Source organism: Geotrypetes seraphini, chromosome 1 (assembly GCF_902459505.1).
Source record: "Geotrypetes seraphini chromosome 1, aGeoSer1.1, whole genome shotgun sequence".
NCBI classification, from domain to species: Eukaryota; Metazoa; Chordata; class Amphibia; order Gymnophiona; family Dermophiidae; genus Geotrypetes; species Geotrypetes seraphini.
This window is the reverse complement of record NC_047084.1, coordinates 471,004,422-471,021,626: the sequence shown is the minus strand read 5'-3', so window position 1 is coordinate 471,021,626 and position 17,205 is coordinate 471,004,422. Positions and strand designations below refer to the sequence as shown.

General features: G+C 40.4%; 1 protein-coding gene across 2 annotated transcripts in view; it reads left to right on the top strand.

Moving 5' to 3' along the window:
- The window catches only part of C1H9orf85 (chromosome 1 C9orf85 homolog), a 99,883-nt gene that overhangs the window by 17,896 nt on the left and 64,782 nt on the right, over window positions 1-17,205 (top strand). For both annotated transcript variants that reach the window (XM_033924642.1, XM_033924651.1), the window contains exon 2: window positions 359-465. In XM_033924642.1, coding sequence (XP_033780533.1) covers window positions 359-465 — 107 coding nt within the window. The remainder of the gene's footprint in view (window positions 1-358; window positions 466-17,205) is intronic.

The following is a 17,205-nucleotide window of genomic DNA, read 5'->3' as shown; positions in this document are numbered from 1 at the left end:
ATATGTAGTGAGATCATGGTGACGTGTAGATGAGGTATGCTAATTTACCTCATACATTTCAGCTGCCAACAGATGTCTGCCCAACAGGCTGCCACAAACATATGAAGAAAAACCTGTGTGTGTGTTTTTTTTAATGTCCTTTGTTGGCTGCATGCTGAGTACACCTCAAGTGACTGAAATTGATAGTGCATGGTTCATGAAGGTCACACAAATATGCTTTTTCAAGCCTGACTAACCAACATACAGCCTTAGCAAAGTATATAGCTTAGAGATTGCATAGCATCTTAGATTGTTTTGGTTAACAGCTAAACAACAGCTTCTGCTTTCTTATCTTTTGTTCATTCTTATCTTCTGTCAGAAAATTAATGCAAAGCTTCATGATGGAGTATGCCAACACTGTAAGGAAGTACTGGAATGGAGAGTGAAATTCAGCAAATACAAAACACTTTCACAGCCTAAAAAATGGTGAGTAGTTGTAATTTTTTTTTTTTTAAATATACACCTGCTGCTTCTATAAAACACCATTATGGGTGAATTGCTAATTGACATTAATGGTTTGTTATTAACCTTGCATAGCTTGCCCCATAGACCTTGCTACAGATGTGCCTATCTTTCCTCTAAGGGCTCCTTTTACAAAGGCACGCTAGGGCCTTAACACGCAGAATAGTACGCGCTAGCTGCTACCGCCTCATTTGAGCAGGCGGTAGATTTTCAGCTAGTGCGCGCTAATCCAGTGTGCGCGCTAAAACCGCTAGTGCACCTTCGTAAAAGGAGCCCTATATTTGGCTTAGCCCCAAATATCTTTCCTCTCACTTCAAAGTTCATAATTCTAATAGAAATACTCAAAATAATACTATGTTTATGTATCCATCTTTAAAATCTATTCGATATAAGAGATTTCATGAACGAACGTTTGCTTTCCAGGCAGTGAAAATGAATGCTTGGTTGAGCTCTCTTATTCTTTAAGTCGATTCTTATTATTCTTTTAGGAAGATACTAAAAACTAAATTATTCGATAAAAGCGAAATTTGATGAACTTCTTAATTATTTGTTTGCTTTGCCAAATGTATAGCATTCATTCTTATGTAATTTGATGATTGTTAAATTTTGTATGTATCACTGAATGTCCAGTGGGGTTGTTTTTATTTTAATGTTAACCGCTCAGAACTTATGGTAAGGCAATATATCAAAATAAAGTTTATTATATTTTCAAAGGGCAAAACATTCCCACTTGAAATTGCCTAGGAAAAATTGCCTGCAGAGATTTGCACATTCCTTGTCTATGGGCACTTTTTTTTCCATGACAAAATATCTAGCAATGGAGCTGTGCATTTTTGCAGAATGAGAGTGCATACATGTCCCTTCTGATTGGTGAAGAGCCCATCTCAGGAAAGGTTCAATGCATGGGTTTTTAATCAATTACCCAAAGTTCCATTTGAGCTACTTTACTCAATTGATATTGATAAGAGCTCTGCTACGATGACTAAAACAAAAGACTTTGTCCTGTATATTGATGTTGCTCAGCGTAAGGGCTTAACAGTACATAAAACTCCTCGTACACATCTTAGATTAAGATATGCCTTATGCTTGAAGTGGACTCATGCCGCTCAGAACTTATAGAATGTAATATTTGCACGCCTGGTTTTTTTTTGAGAATGGAGGGGTGGGAAGAGGGAGGGATAAAATTTATGTACTGTACAAATGATAGAATGTAAAATGATATATTTATTATTAATGTGATTGAATATATATATACATTTAATGTAATTTTGAAAATGAATAAAGAATTTATAAAGAGAATGACTCACCTTTCTGAAATCGCTACAATAACGGCTGTGACAGCGGCCCATTGGCTTTTATCAAGAAGTTTTGAGAATCTAGCCCTGAGTTCCAAGAGGCAGGCAGAGCTCTGAAGTTTCAATGCATGGTTGATACAGTGGTGCAGGGATGAGGGCTGCTGGCACTAATGTTTAAAAAAGGGAAAGAGCAGCTTTTAAACTAAGGTTTGTGTGTGTGTGTATGTGTGTGTGTGGGTGTGGGGGGGGGGCTGACAGTTGCCCAGGAGTGGATGGTGTGGTGTGGAGTATCCTTGAAGGATATTATTGAAACAGGATATTTAGGGAGTCCCAACAGAGCGGTTTCAATAATGAGCTACTAATGAAAAGGTGTGAGCCAAATTTAAATAAAATAGTGCTTGGAAATTGGCCACATTAATATTGATGCTTTCAGAAGAATTATTAGGTATGTAATTAGAATTTGATTGTGACATGCAAGGAAATGAAAATACAGTAGTACCTTGGTTTACGAGCATAATTTGTTCCAGAAGCATGCTTGTAATCCAAAGTACTCGCATATCAAAGCACATGTCCCCATAGGCCATAATGTAAACTGAAACAATTCGTTCCACAACCAAGGTTTACTATGGTGGCCCAGGGGTGGGTGGGTACCTGTCTGTGGGTGCTGCAGCCCTTGCAGCATGGTGGTTTCCTTTCCCCGGGGCCCCGTGCGGCTCTCCTCACTCTTCGGCGATGCCTTTGCTGTTAACCAGCGCCTCCCGGCTTCCGATTCAAGCCGACCATCCTCCAGACGCATGCGCAGGACCTCTGAACTTCCCTGTCAAGCCGGCACCACTCCAACAACATGCGCACCACGTACAAGCATGCAGGACATCCTGCGTGCTTGTACATGGTGCGCGTGTTGTTGGAGCGGTGTGTGGGGCATCGCCGAAGAGTGAGGAGAGCCGCACGGGGACCCCGGGGAAAGGAAACCACCACGCTGCAAGGGCTGCAGCACCCACAGACAGATACCCACCCATCCATGGGCCACCCTAGTGAGAGCTCGTGTAGCGAGTCAACATTCGTTTTGCGAGACGAAAGTTTGCTGAGTGTTTTGCTCATCTTGCAAAACACTTGCAAACTGGGTTACTCGCAAACCGAGGTTCCACTGTAAGTGGCTTGCTTTGTGGGGCTTTGCAAGACAATGACAAGTCTCTCTAGTTGTATAACAAGAACTCTGCCATGCCCTAAGGTTTTCTGACAAGTGAGCACATCTGGAAAAAGTTACAAGCGGAACCGTCTTCCACCCTTCTTATTTCTGCAAATTCTATTATGTCAAATTGAAAATAGGTGCTGCTGATAACCTTTTATTTGTTTGGCTGAAATGGAGAGCTCTATTTCTCCATGTTGCTTTTGGCCTTTAAAGAGCATATAAGACATATTTGAGGTTTTGTTGAACAGCAGCTGTCCATAAAAGGAGATGTTCAGGGTAATCAGTTAAAGATGAAAACACTTTTTTTTAAAGGTGTGATAAGTATTTGAGGAACCTCTGAAGATGCTGAATGCTTTTACCTTAGCCCATTGTCTGTTTTACTTAGATACATGCGAGGGTCATTTCATAAATAATTCACGCTATTTTTTTTTTAATTTACATGTTTTTGTTTTTTTTTCAAGTATTTCTTTACAATCCTTCAATATAGTCTCCCTGCTTTGCAATGACTAAGTCCCAACGTCCAGGAAGCTTCATTATTCCATCCAAGACACTGTTTTTGTTCAGTTGCCGAATGGTTCGGGTACCGGCGGAAGAAAGCTCTTCCAGAGATGCAAAACGATGTTCACTCGTAGGTTGTTTCAACTTTGGAAAAAAGTCGAAGTCTGGTGGACTCATGTCTGCACTGTAGGGAGCATGAGATAACACCTCCCAGCCGTATTTGTGTAGTTTTTCAATGATGAGTGGAGAGCTCCATCTTCCCCACGACCAAAAACATTTTAACGAGCTCAATCAAAAGTCAAACAAATGATGAGTTTTGCTTATGATTATGAAGGCATCATCATCACAGACAAAGTTCCATGTGGAAGAAGTGTCACAGCAGTGTGTTACGATTAAATGCACAAAATCCAACCTTAGTTGCTCTTGGCTGGGCCACTCATTCTTCACGATAGCACTCCCCCGCACATAGGGAATGTCGTCATTGAAAAACTACACAGATACAGCAGGGAGGTGTTACCTCATGCTCCCTACAGTCTAGACATAAGTCCACCAGACTTCGACCTTTTTCCAAAGTTGAAACAACCTTTGCGTGGACATCGTTTTTGCATCTCTGGAAGAGCTTTCTTCTGCCAGTACCCGAGCCATTCGGCAACTGAACAAAAACGGTGTATTGGATGGAATAATGAAGCTTCCCGGACGTTGGGAGACTATATTGAAAGATTGTAAAAAAATACTTTAAAAAAAAAACCCTCAAAAACATGTAAATAAAAAAAAATAGTGATGTGTATTATTTATGAAATGACCCTCGTACATATCTGTATTTTTGCAAGAATTCTCAGACCTGAACATATTTTCTTCACCCTAGAGCACTGCAGCCATACAATTCCCATTGCACCCCAAATGAGTGAACTTCACAAATTTAAAAAATATCAATAGCATGCCTTTTTTTTTTTTTTCCTTTCTCAGTGTTTGTGAGGATAAATTGCTTTATCCTTGAGCTGGAGAGCAGCCATCAGAAAAAGGGTGAAACAGCTCTCTGAATTAGTTTTTGTGCCTACCCCTGGTGCACAACATTTAGTTAGCTTTTTTTTTTTTTGCACCAGGAAAAGAAGTGCTTGTGTTGAAATCAAGGGCACCATGCTTCCTCACATTAGCCATATAGATTATTAGGGTCTATTCAGGATGATGCAGACACAAGGCCCTTCTAAAGTAAGCTGGAGCTATCTTAGTTTCATAAACCAAACTAACCAGCTTTAAAATCCTACCTCTGATATTGCTTTGACACCTGTCCACTCTCACCAATATCCATTCTTTTGTTATCGCTGCTTTTTTTGTTTAACTGAGTATTTTAAAGTTTTTTTCCTGCTTATTCTTTTGTTGGAAGCCATTGGTTTTGGGAAGTGAACACTTAAATTTTTTTTAGAGTTCTATTTTTTTCTTCATACAAATAACCTTATTGCTTGTTTAAATATATCTAACCGGGGCAAACTGTCATCAAGAACATAACTGTAAGGGGTAAGGTTATGGATTAGTGTATAGATAATAACAATAAATACAAATCACATGTCTAGGGAATAGTCACAGTAAATATCAGGTCCAAGGTTCACTGTCTTGTTGGTCTATATTTCTTATCTGTGAATAAGATATCAGGAGTACACAATGATTTCTTTAGCAAAGCAGAAAAAATAGAAAACCAGCAGCTGTAAATATTCCTAAAACTCATATGATTTCTAATAATCTATATGGCTAATGTGAGGAAGCATGGTGCCCTTAATTTCAACACAAACACTTCTTTTTCTGGTGTTAAAAATAATAAAAAAAAAAAGCTAACTAAACCCGGATATGTAAATATGATTACAGAATTTAAAATACAGGACCTACAAGGGGTGATACAGTCTTCTTCAGTGGTGATGGAATGTACATATAAACAGGAAAAGCAGGCCTGATCGTGGGAGATGAAACTGATTAGGTGAGTTCCTGTATGGCTTTCAGTCATGGCCTTCAAGTCATGATAGCACAGAGGATGGTGACTGGGCAAGGTTGACTTGTTGTTGGTATTCGCCCAATCACAGGGCTGCTATCCAGGTTGGCTCTAGATAACCTGAAATAACCTTGAGGAAGGGGTATTGCACCTTTTATCTTAAATCATCCAGGCTACATGTTAGCTGAGTCACTGCATAGTCTATTCCTGGATCAGGATCTGTATCCTTGGCTGTTGAAATGCAGTGAATGTTTTTTGACATGAAAAATCCACAAGATGGCACAGGTCTTTGATTCAGGCTCAGACAGATTAAGTTCTGTGATACACGCATTACATTCTGATAGGGTCTGTACACCTTACATAATCCTCTTAAGGAAGATCAGAGAGTGTGGCACTTACTCCAAGGTTACAGAAAACATTTTCAGCCTAGATTTTCACCTCCAAGGACCGAGTCTCTGCTTGCGTGCATGTTGAGATCATAGCATTTGTATCTCTAGACCTGCCCAAGGGTGTAAATCATTCTTGTTTTTAGGAAAGACTCTTAAGAGGTTTGTCATCTGGTGTGAGGGCAAGGCCCTAGATCCTTTTGTTTGCTTTACACAAAAATTGCTTGAGTACTTCCAGAACTTCTCTGAGACTGGTTTGAAGACCAACTCTTGGTCAATTAGTTCTTACCATTCTCATGTAGGGAGTAAGCCCATCTCTGTACAGCCTCTAGTTGTTTGCTTCATGAGAGGTTTGTTATTGACTAAGCCCCCTATATGTCATAGGATCGCAATGTGGTTCTCACCCACCTGATGAAAGCTCCTTTTGAGCCACTTGATTTCTGTTATCTGAAGTTTTTAACCTGGAAAGTAGTTTTTCTGATGGTGGTCACTTCAGCTCTGTCAGTGAGTTTCAGGCTATAGAAGCTGATCCACACTAAATTTCATCACAAAAGAGTAATTTTCCACATTCACCCAAAGTTCCTTCTTAAGGTCATGATGGAGTTCCATGTTAATCAATCAATTGTTCTGCCAATGTTTTCCCCAAAACTTCATGCTCATTCTGACAAAAGTGTACTGCATACCCTAGACTGCAAGTGAACCTTAATTTTCTACATGAGGCGGACTAAAGCTTGAACAGTCCACCCAGCTTTTTGTTTCCTTTGGTCCAAATCATTTGGGAGTGGCCATTGACAACCATACAACCTCCAGTTGGCTGGTAGAATGCATCTCCTTTGCTTATGCCCAGGCTAGGCTGATTCTTGGGGGGGTGATGTCAAGGCTTGGAGCCATGGTGACATCGATAGCCCACTTGAGATTAGCCTCTAGAGAGATTTACAAGGCTGCAACATGGGCTTCTGTCAACACATTTACATCTCACTACTTCCTTGAGCAGAATTCCTGACATGAGAGCTGGTTCAATCAGACAGTCCAGCAGAATTTGTTCAGTATCTGTCTAGAAACCAACTCCATCCCCCTAGGTCAGGGATCTCAAAGTCCCTCCTTGAGGGCCACAATCCAGTCGGGTTTTCAGGATTTCCCCAATGAATATGCATTGAAAGCAGTGCATGCACATAGATCTCATGCATATTCATTGGGGAAATCCTGAAAACCCGACTGGATTGAAGCCCTCAAGGAGGGACTTTGAGATCCCTGCCCTAGGCCCATGGCCCATGTTGTTTTATTCTGTTCCAGGCTGCACCTTCAAATTAGTATGTATTTATTTCTCAGGTTAATTGCTAAATGGGCCTCAATATTTTGAATCCTTATTGGCCTAACCTTGTTGTTTTCAGTGAGCCTGGTTGCTAGAGATTCCCAGATGTGATAATTGAGGCCTGCTTGTCCTTGGAGATGGTGAAGATACTCACCTGTAGCAGATGTTCTTCAAGGACAGCAAGCTGAATATTCTCATATACCCTGCTACCTCCCCTTTGGAGTTGTATTCTCATGCGCTGTACTGTGCAACTAGAACTTTCTGCATATTTTAAGCTAGCCAAGCACCACACTGGGCTCCATTGATGAAGTCACCCAGATGTGAGAATATTCAGCTTGCTGTCCTTGGAGAACACCTGCTACAAGTAACCATTTTATTCTGTACTACTTATGGAAAACACTTTTACTTAAGTACAGTAGCTAGTTACATTTACTGGTTTTCAGGATATCCCAAAATGAATATGCACGAGACAGGTTTGCATCCACTGTAGATAAATCCTGTTTGCAGCTCTTGAAGACTGAGTTGGCACACCCCAGCTTTAGGGCATTTCGATGAACCTGTTTGTATTACTCGTAAAACTCAAAAATCAAGTTTGGCATTTGTAGTTAGTACAGAATGCCACATTGCCTGTTGGCCAGCATTCTGGATATGCACCTCTGCTTAAACACAATTACTTTTCATGCTCTTGAAGTGTAGTTCATTAAATACCTTTCATAGTGGTTTTGTTAGGCTGAATGAAAGTCAACATTTCTGATCAGCTTTCAAGAGTTGCACACTCTTTAGCAGTTATGGGAAACTCAGTCCTTCAGTGACACAATCTAGTAATCAGGGTTGCCAGATACTTTTTTTAAAATCCCAACTGTTTACCTTGAAAAAGCAGCCCAAAAACAGCCTTCATATTCTGATCGTATTCTGATGTCCTCTTATGCCAAGTTAATAATAAGCAAGTCAAATAATAGGAGGGGTTGTTTATTTTTTTTTTTTGGGGGGGGGGACAGGGGTGTTTCTTTTGGTGTAACAATTTTCCTTCTGCTCTTCCTGATTTCTTCATCAGTTGGGGCTGCGATCTGGTGCCATGAGCCTCCATTATGTTTATGTTTTATTAACATTGGATATACTGCTTAAGCATATTACAGATCTAAGCGGTTTACAATAAAATACAGGTACTTAGAACTTCCCTACCTGTCCCGAAGGCTCACAATCTAGCTAAAGTACCTGATTAAACAATTATTAAAATAGAAAAGATATAACAAAATTCCAAGAATTGTGAGTTGAAAGGTACAATTCAAATAAAAGAAAAAGATAAAAGAAATAAAAAAGAATAAAATTAAAAATAGACAAATAAGTATATTGCATCTACTGTACCTGGAGATTTCCCTTATATTTTATATACTCTCCCAACTCAGATAAGAAACTGTCATGATTGCCAGCTGGCTGGTGTTTAGCTGACTTGGCCGGATTTGCTGAAGGAAGGCCAATCATTGGCAGAACCTTAACACTGCCACTGTAAATTTTAGAAATTCTTCAGCCTCCCTAAAGACAACAGACAATCCTCTGACTCCAGATCGGATCCTCCCAAGCTGAAATGAGCTCCCACTTAGTAAGTGAAAAGCAAATAAAGAATTAACTACTATGATTTCAAGAATTTAATACAAATTTCATGCCGCTCAAATTAGGGGAAAGGGATTGGGACTTGTATACCGCCTTTTTTTGTAGATTTACAACCACACTCCAAAGCGGTTTACATACAGGTACTTCAAGCAATTTCCCTATCTGTCTCAGTGGGCTCACAATCTATCTGATGTAGCTGGGGCAGTGGAGGATTAAGTGACTTCCCCAAGGTCACAAGAAGACACCAGCCCAAAAAACCCCAACTGGCAACATTGCTTAGTAATGTTTTCAGAGTTTTCACAATGAACTTGTATGAGATCTCTGCTTCTGTTGCCTCCATATACGCAAATCCTTTTGAGGCAAAGCTAAAGAGGTTAGGGTTCTTCAGCTTGAACAAGAATGGCTGAGGGGGAGGTGTGGTAGAGGTCATGAATGAAGAGGGACTATTAAACATAAATCAGTTTAACCCTTTAATTGACAGATGGTGAAACAGCTGTTTTAAGTAACTTGATGTTGGAACGAGAGCAACAGTGCCAAGTAACAGGCATTTGGAGATGCAGATTAGAGAATGACACGGTGGCGGTTTACCCGCGGCCACCGCATTTTAGCCGCGGGTCACCCGCCGAAAACGGGGAAGAAAACTAGCAGTCGCTGCGGCGACGGGGACAAGGCCATTCACCACCCGCGGGGCGGTGAATGGTCTTGTCTCCGCAGTGAGGTATCAAGGATTGCACGGTCCCCGCAGCCACCGCCCGCCCGCCCGTAGCATTTAGCCAGCTCCCTCCCTCCACCTCACCTTAAATTTCGAGTTTTCCGGCTTCCTTTTTTCCGAGCCGCACGTGTTCAAAAATCCGTGCACACGCGGCTGCGCGAGTCAATCAATCTTCTCCTCTGACGCAACCGGAAACAGGAAGTTGCAGGAGAGGAGAAGTTTGATTGACTCGCGCAGCCGCGCGTGCACGGATTTTTGAACACGTGCGGCTCGGAAAAAAGGAAGCCGGAAAACTTGAAATTTAAGGTGAGGTGGAGGGAGGGAGCTGGCTAAATGCACGGCTTTTTGAACGCGTGCGGCTAGGGAAAAAGGAAGCCGGCAAACTCGGAACGAATATAAGGTGAGGTGGAGGGAGGGTGGGGGCTGCTGGACCATTCTTCATTACTTTGCCATACTAATTCCATTCTATGTTAGGTTCCACGGACTCAGATTCGAGTCCTAGCGATGATGAGTTAAAGATCCCAAAAGAAGCCAACTTCTAAATCCAGTGGTTAGAGCTACACTACACTCCTTGTGACCCTGGGCAAGTCACTTAATCCCTATTGCTTCTGACACAATGGGCAGTTCCAAAGACCAAGACTGGCCAGTGTCAAAGACAGGATGCTGAGCTTGATAGACCCTTAGTCTCCACTGTTTTTAGTGATCAACAAAGTTCTATGTTTCTATAATCACCCTAATTCTGTTATCATTGGACTAGATATTCAAAATGATTTAAATGGCCAGGACAGGCTCCTGGCTGTTCAAATCATCTGTCCAGGGCTAACCAGGCATTTTCAATCTTCATGTTCAGCCCAAATGGTGTCACACAATTCAGCAAAAATACCCAATGTTGTTCCTCATAATTTAAATATTGCTCATAGAAGGAACAACATTGGGTATTTTTGCAAATGGAAATTGGAGGGTTAATTCCCTTGAAACAGCCAATTGAGTGAAACATGAATTCATGCTGGGACACAAGATAGGTTGAATTTGTTTTGAATTTAAAAAGAAAAATGATCAATGAAGAATACTATAATGGCAAGAAAATATAATGATAAAACAGCAACTAATTTTGCCTATTTTTATATATTAAAAAAGTACTACATAAGGTGAATGTCCATATTGCTGTCTGTTGTTCTGCTGAGCACTGGCATTGAAACAGCAAAATGCATTTATTGCATACTTGTCCTCTGTCGGAAACATTATGGTGGTATATTAGTTGTGTTAATAAAAATTTATAAACAAAGCCCTGCCAGCTGAACATCTCTTTCTCTAGTTAGCAGCAGGAACTTTGATTTATAAGAATGGAATACGCTAAATATTAGAGTTCTAAGGCTTATATGGATGCTGCGGGGACGGTGACGGGGCGGTGAATGGGATGGCAGTGGCGGTGACGGGGCGGTGAAAGGGATGGCAGTGACGGTGACGGGGCGGTGAATGGAATGGCGGTGACGGGGCGGTGCAGAGGATGGTGGGCCGGGGACGGGGCGGTAACAGGGACAGATTTTTTCCCCGTGTCATTCTCTAATGCAGATCTCCCATAAGAGCTAATGAAAACAGACGCATGTTGCTTCTGAGCAACAGTACCAAATAAGGGTTAAGTACAAAGACTAGGGGAAACTCTATGAATTTAGTAAATTGTACATTTTAAATAACTCTGAGTGAAGAATTATTTTCTTAGCCTGTATTAAGTTTTTGAATAAAAATGGTCCCCGGACCCTTAGATCGACTTATCAGAATTTACTGACCATACCTTCCATCAAAAAATTCTACTACACTAGAAAAACTAACTTTTCCGTTGTAGCTCCAACTTTATGGAATGCCATGCCACCTCAACTCCGCCTCGAAAATTCACTCGACAAATTCAAGACTAAACTAAAAATGTTCTTATTCCAAGATGCATACTATAGCATCTAAATATTTCCTTTCCAACAGCTAGCAAAATAAACACGAACCGCTTTTAAGAAGCGATCCCCATTCCTGATGTTTTATCCTCCCCTTCCCTTTAATTAAATTGTTTTTAATGATGTAATTATTAACTTCCCCTCCCCCTTTACTCTCAAGCTCATGTTCGTATTTGTAATTTATCTATTTAATGTTCACATTTCCCCCCCCCCATAAAAATGTATTTTAACCTTTCATTTTTAGCATTGTTAACTGGCCAGATGCATGTCGATGGTCGGTATATTTAAATTAATTAAACTTGAAACTTATACTGTAGTAGACTTGGAGAGATCCACCACTTATTCCTATGGGTAAGTACTGTTTTGGAGATCCTGTTAGGAACTTGTGATCTGTATTGGCCAATGTTTGGAACAGGATACTGGACTTCATGGACCTTTTGGTCTCAGCCAGCATAGCAGTTTTTTCATAGTTATACTTGGCATATGATACTTTTCCCCATTCACAAGCAGAGCTGAGTCAGATACACAAGAGAGTATCTGGTAGTGTGAGTGTGTGATGCAGGGGTTAGAGCTACAGCCTCAGCACCCTGAGGCTGTGGATTCAAATCCCTCACTGCTCCTCACTGCTCCTTGTGACCCTGGGCAAGTCACTTAATCCCCTCATTGCCCCAGGTACACTAGATAGAGTTTGAACCCACTGGGACAGATAGGGAAATATGATAAAGTAACCAAATGTAAAACCACTTAGGATATAAGTGGTATATAAATAAATAAATAAATAAAAAAGTGGGTGATGTTATCATATATTCCTGGGATGGAACAACTTTCCCATGGGCCGATGTTCACAATCAAATGCGAGCACTAGAGGTGATTAGCACCAGACTAGTGCTGGCATTAGTGAGCACAGAAAACTCAAAGGAAGTAATGTATGTGGTAAAGATTAATCCAAATAGCATGCAAATTTAATCAATTGGCTGTTAATGAACTCATTTCCATTTCCTCTTCCCTCCCAGTGCTTGGGGAACTTGCACTAAACATAGCAGCCTTACCGCTGAAGCCTAACGCTAGTTCAGGGCAGACGTTTGAAGAGAGGATTTCCCTTGATTCTGTAGGTAAAATCTGCTGGTTTTAATTTAATTTAGAAGCAAAAGGAAGCCTATACAAACGCCTAAATGCTGACGGTGGCAGTGAGGTGAACTGTGTGCGAGTCGGAGCAAACTCAAAACTAAAAGCACATATTGGTACCCCTTTCAGCTTAAATATAAGCCTTCCAAGTGGAAAAAAAATTAGAAAGCTTATATTTAAAGATGCAGAAAACAGGTGCCAATGTGTGCTTCATCTTTGGGTTTGCTGGGCGCACAAGAGTTGAGTTTACCACACAGCTCTTGCACCAGGTGTGTTCTTCCCCCCTTAACTTCCCAATGTTCAATGCCAATAGTGCACATATAATTTGAATGCCATTAGTACTGCGCATTGGGAAGTTACTTTGCTTCACTGTTCTGGCAATATTTCCCGGTGCTGTAGAGTTTTGAACGTCTGCCTACCAAAATTCTAGGCTTGCCCAGCTCTTCCCTTACACAGCATTCTCTTCAGCATTTCACTTGTGGTTTTTCTGTCTTCTGCTGAGCAGACATGGAGGCAACATTCATCCGATACCTGAAGTTTTTGTCCTTTACATCTTCTGACCTTTCTTGTCTTCATTTTCTTTCTTAAAAAATGAAAAGGACTTTTGTTTGTTGTTCCTGGTTTCCTGCACCATCAGGCTGATGCTCAGAAGAGTGCAGGAGAATACCTCAGGAACAATAGGAAAATAGCTTCCTAATGTTCAGCACTAATAGCATTCAAATTATAGCTGAGATGTGTGGAACTCATCGACTATTACATTACATTACATTAGGGATTTCTATTAGCATGTGATATATATGACCCTTCTTCTAGAATTTTGGCTTCTATCATTGCAGCCAGACATCTTGCTTGGTTATGGACTGCTGGCCTGTGTGAGAACATAATGAAAAGCAGGACTGGTGAACTAATTGTTTTCAATATAAAACAATCTATGCTCTTAAGCTCTCAGATGCCTGCGCTGATTATTCAAGGATTTTAAATCAGCTATTGCAGGACTATGGTATCTTTCATCGAGCTGTGAGCTGTATTTTTAAACTTTATTAAGAACTTTATTAAGCACTTTATTATTGTTTGGCACAAGGCACATTAGCACTTTCAAAAAAGTTTAAAAATACAGCTCACAGCTCGATGAAAGATACCATATTCCTGCAATAGTGAGGGAGGGGGGGGGAACAGGGTGTAGAGCCGAGCAGGCCAAGGCACTGCACTTGAATATTACCCCCCGACCCCGCCCCCCCCAAGTTTATATTTTTTGGACCAGTCCACGACTAGAGGCAATGGGCTAATGCATGTGATATACCACCTGATGTTGTTTAAGCTGGTCTGCCCAATCTGTCTGAGTGTACGGCTTTCATACCTTTTTGATGTGCAGGCCACTCCTAAACTATGGATAATACAAAATCCAATGAGCTGCCCTGAGCTTGGGAGTCAGTTGCTTATGTGCCTGACTCAGTTTTCCTTGTCGATAGGAAAAAAAAATACTGTCGCTTACCTTTAACAGGTTTCTTTTGTAGATAACAGGATGGATCAGATATACAATCTCTCCCACCTCCATGAAAGTTGCATTAATTCTTGGGCTGCACATGCTTAGAACTTTAGCCTAACTTTTGAACTCTGCGAGAGCTGTTTATTCTGATAATGTGAAGTATAAAGTTTCACTGGTTACCTATTGCTTTCAGATATACATTTAAATTGCTCTGTCTAACAATAACACTTTATGGGAGCATGAACCGTCCTATCTTAGTAGGTGGATATTGTTGTATACGCCCTGCCTTAGGTCCTTGCAAGATTTTAGACTACTGTCTCATTTTACAAGGTTACATTGGGCAGTTAGTTACTAAGGGGAGAGCATTCTTCTAGTTAGCTCCAAATTTATGGAACAGTCTATCGAAAGAAATTCGGGTTGAAATTAGTTATAAAAAGTTTAAATCTATGTTAAAGGCCCACTTTTCCAAACGGCGTTTGATATGTCATCCTCATAGTACGACAGACTGGGCCATTCTCTAGGGATACTTCTGTTTAATGTAAATAGATGCTATTTGCTTTTAGTAATGAAGATATAGTATTATAGGGTGCGTGAGTTCTTGAAATGTGTGCAATTAGGTCTCTCCTATTTTATCAATGGTGTTCCTTTTCTCTCTTTTAAGTTTGTAATTGTTAATTTGTAAACTTCATTGATCCAACAAGAAAGGGTGGTATATCAAGTTTTTTCAATAAACAAGTGTGTGTAATATCTTCCTGATGTCTACAAAAAAATTAATCTATTACAGGCGATCAAGAATGCATTCACATGCAGTGCCCGCTGTGTTTTTCAGTTGGATGTTGCTGTCGTATTAGGGTAAAACTTGAATTTCACTTTGGGAAAAGTTGATCATTTAGCCCTCTGTTTTATTAGACTTGTGATAGATGAAGAGGATGAAGATCCAGCTAAAAAATCACTCATTGGCAGGTTCAAAATCAATGTAAAAACAAGTAGAATAGCTTCCAATACCAGGTTTCTCTAACACCGAGGTGTTATCCAACTGACCTTGCAATTGTGGGACTAAATCCAGAAACAACTCGGTTACCTAATGCATTTAATTATCCAGCAATCATAATAATACAGAGCTCTAAATATCTGAGAAGTCAGCCTCTATTCTAACTGTAGATGCAGCTTAGTTGGCTATGCAGGCCTTTGATATGCAAAGAAATTGGTATAGCCATTTTTGAAAGGACCATCGCTATTGGGATTACTTACCGGTATACAATTATTTCTTTCAGTCACAAATTGATGGTCAAATATACTATATTTCTTGAAGACCATTGTTTTAAGAGCTGTTTAGAAATAAGTATTGTAAGAAAATGAATGGCCCTCACCCTGATAGGAGAGAACATATTTCAAATGACCGTCAAGTGTTTATTGCCTTATGTTTATGTTTATTAAAATTTGGTATCCCGCAATTTACAACAGATGAATGTGGCTTACAAAACACAATAAAATCAGTTAAAACAAGAAAAGGATGCTGTCATCAATAAGAAAGACCTAATCTAAATATTAAAGAGATTTGTTCAGTAGTGATAGCCACATCTTTGGCACAACAGTGAGTGAGGCAGGCTCTGGAAAGCAGTTGTTGGGATTTGAACCAAAGCACATATTGCCACAAGAAGGAGCTCCTGTTCTGCTGTCACAACCCCCCCCCCCCCCCCCCCTAAATGCTGCTGCCCTAGATGAATGCCTAGTCTACCTAATAGCCTGGTCACACACAACCACCCATTCATAGCACATCACATGACTTTCATGAAGTTTAAATGTGAGCAAATGCACCTAGGGAATAACCAAAACTATAGCTACATGATGTTAGATTCCCCATTGGCAGCCACCACCAAGAAGGAGCTGAAGACTGCATTTATTACTCATCTTATTCAAATCAAAACCCAGGGCAAGTAACTTGAGTATGTGAATGCAATTTCCCTGTCCAAGTAGACTTGCAATCCAAGATGAACCTGAGGCAACAGAGTGAAGTGACTTCTCCAAGGTCACAAAGAACATCAATGGGAGAATTATAATTTGAACCCTGGCTTCCCTAATTCACATCCCACTAGACAACTCCGCTACTGATCAGTAATAATTTGTATTTCATTTTATAAAATGGCATTTTCTCTTAGTAGTTGGTACAAGGGGTTGTTTATAAGTCCTTAGCTTTGTAAAGAAAACAACAAGCTATGGGACTGAAAAAAAATTATTTACTCTACATATTCACCACTGAGTTCCGTACACTTATGACTTTGGTGTTCTAACTTTAACCCATCCAAGAAAAAATATTTTGGTTGTGCCTCAAGCCACTCATCTGCAGCTAATATGGCCGCCTCAGTGCTTAAAAACTTTCTTCCCTTGAGGTGTTTCTTGAGGTTAGGAAAGAGGTAGTAGTCCGAAGGAGCCAAATCAGGTGAGTAGGCCGGGTGTTTCAGAACTTCAAAGTGAAGATCTGCCAGTTTCTTCTATGTAACAGCTGCCTTATAAAGAGTGTCATTGTCTTGAAGAAACAAGATTCCTTTTGAAAGCTTGCCTCAATGTTTGAAGACCAGTTGTTGCTTCAGTTTGTCGAAGTGCAACATAGTACTTTGCCTTAATGGTGGCACCTTTTTCCAGGTAATCGACAAGCAAAATTCCATCTTTGTCCCAGAAGACAGATGCCAGCACCTTGTTTGATGACTTCTGTGTCTTGAACTTCTTGGGACTTGGGGAACCACTGTCTCCATTCTTTGGATTGTCTCCAAGTTTCATCCAGAGTTATGAGACCAGTTCAAAATCCCACAGGATCCTGCTAATATCGGTCCAAAACGGATTGTGAGGCAACCACTCAATCATAGTTTTGGCCAGCATTGAGATATTCAGGAACCCATTTGACTGAGTGTGTTCTCATGTCTAAAATCTACCTGGACCTCTCTTCCCCCTCCCCCACAATGCTAGTTGTGACTATACGAGTAGCCTTGCCCCTATACTTACTGGGATGCCTCTTCGTGAATCATTTATGCATTTAACTTTCATTATTGGTAAATCTACTGAATAAAACACAAAAAAACCAAAACAAAACTGCAGGCTATTTATAAGATGCAGGCTTTGTTTATTATACCAGTAATAGAAATGCAGTAAATATACAACCTTATTC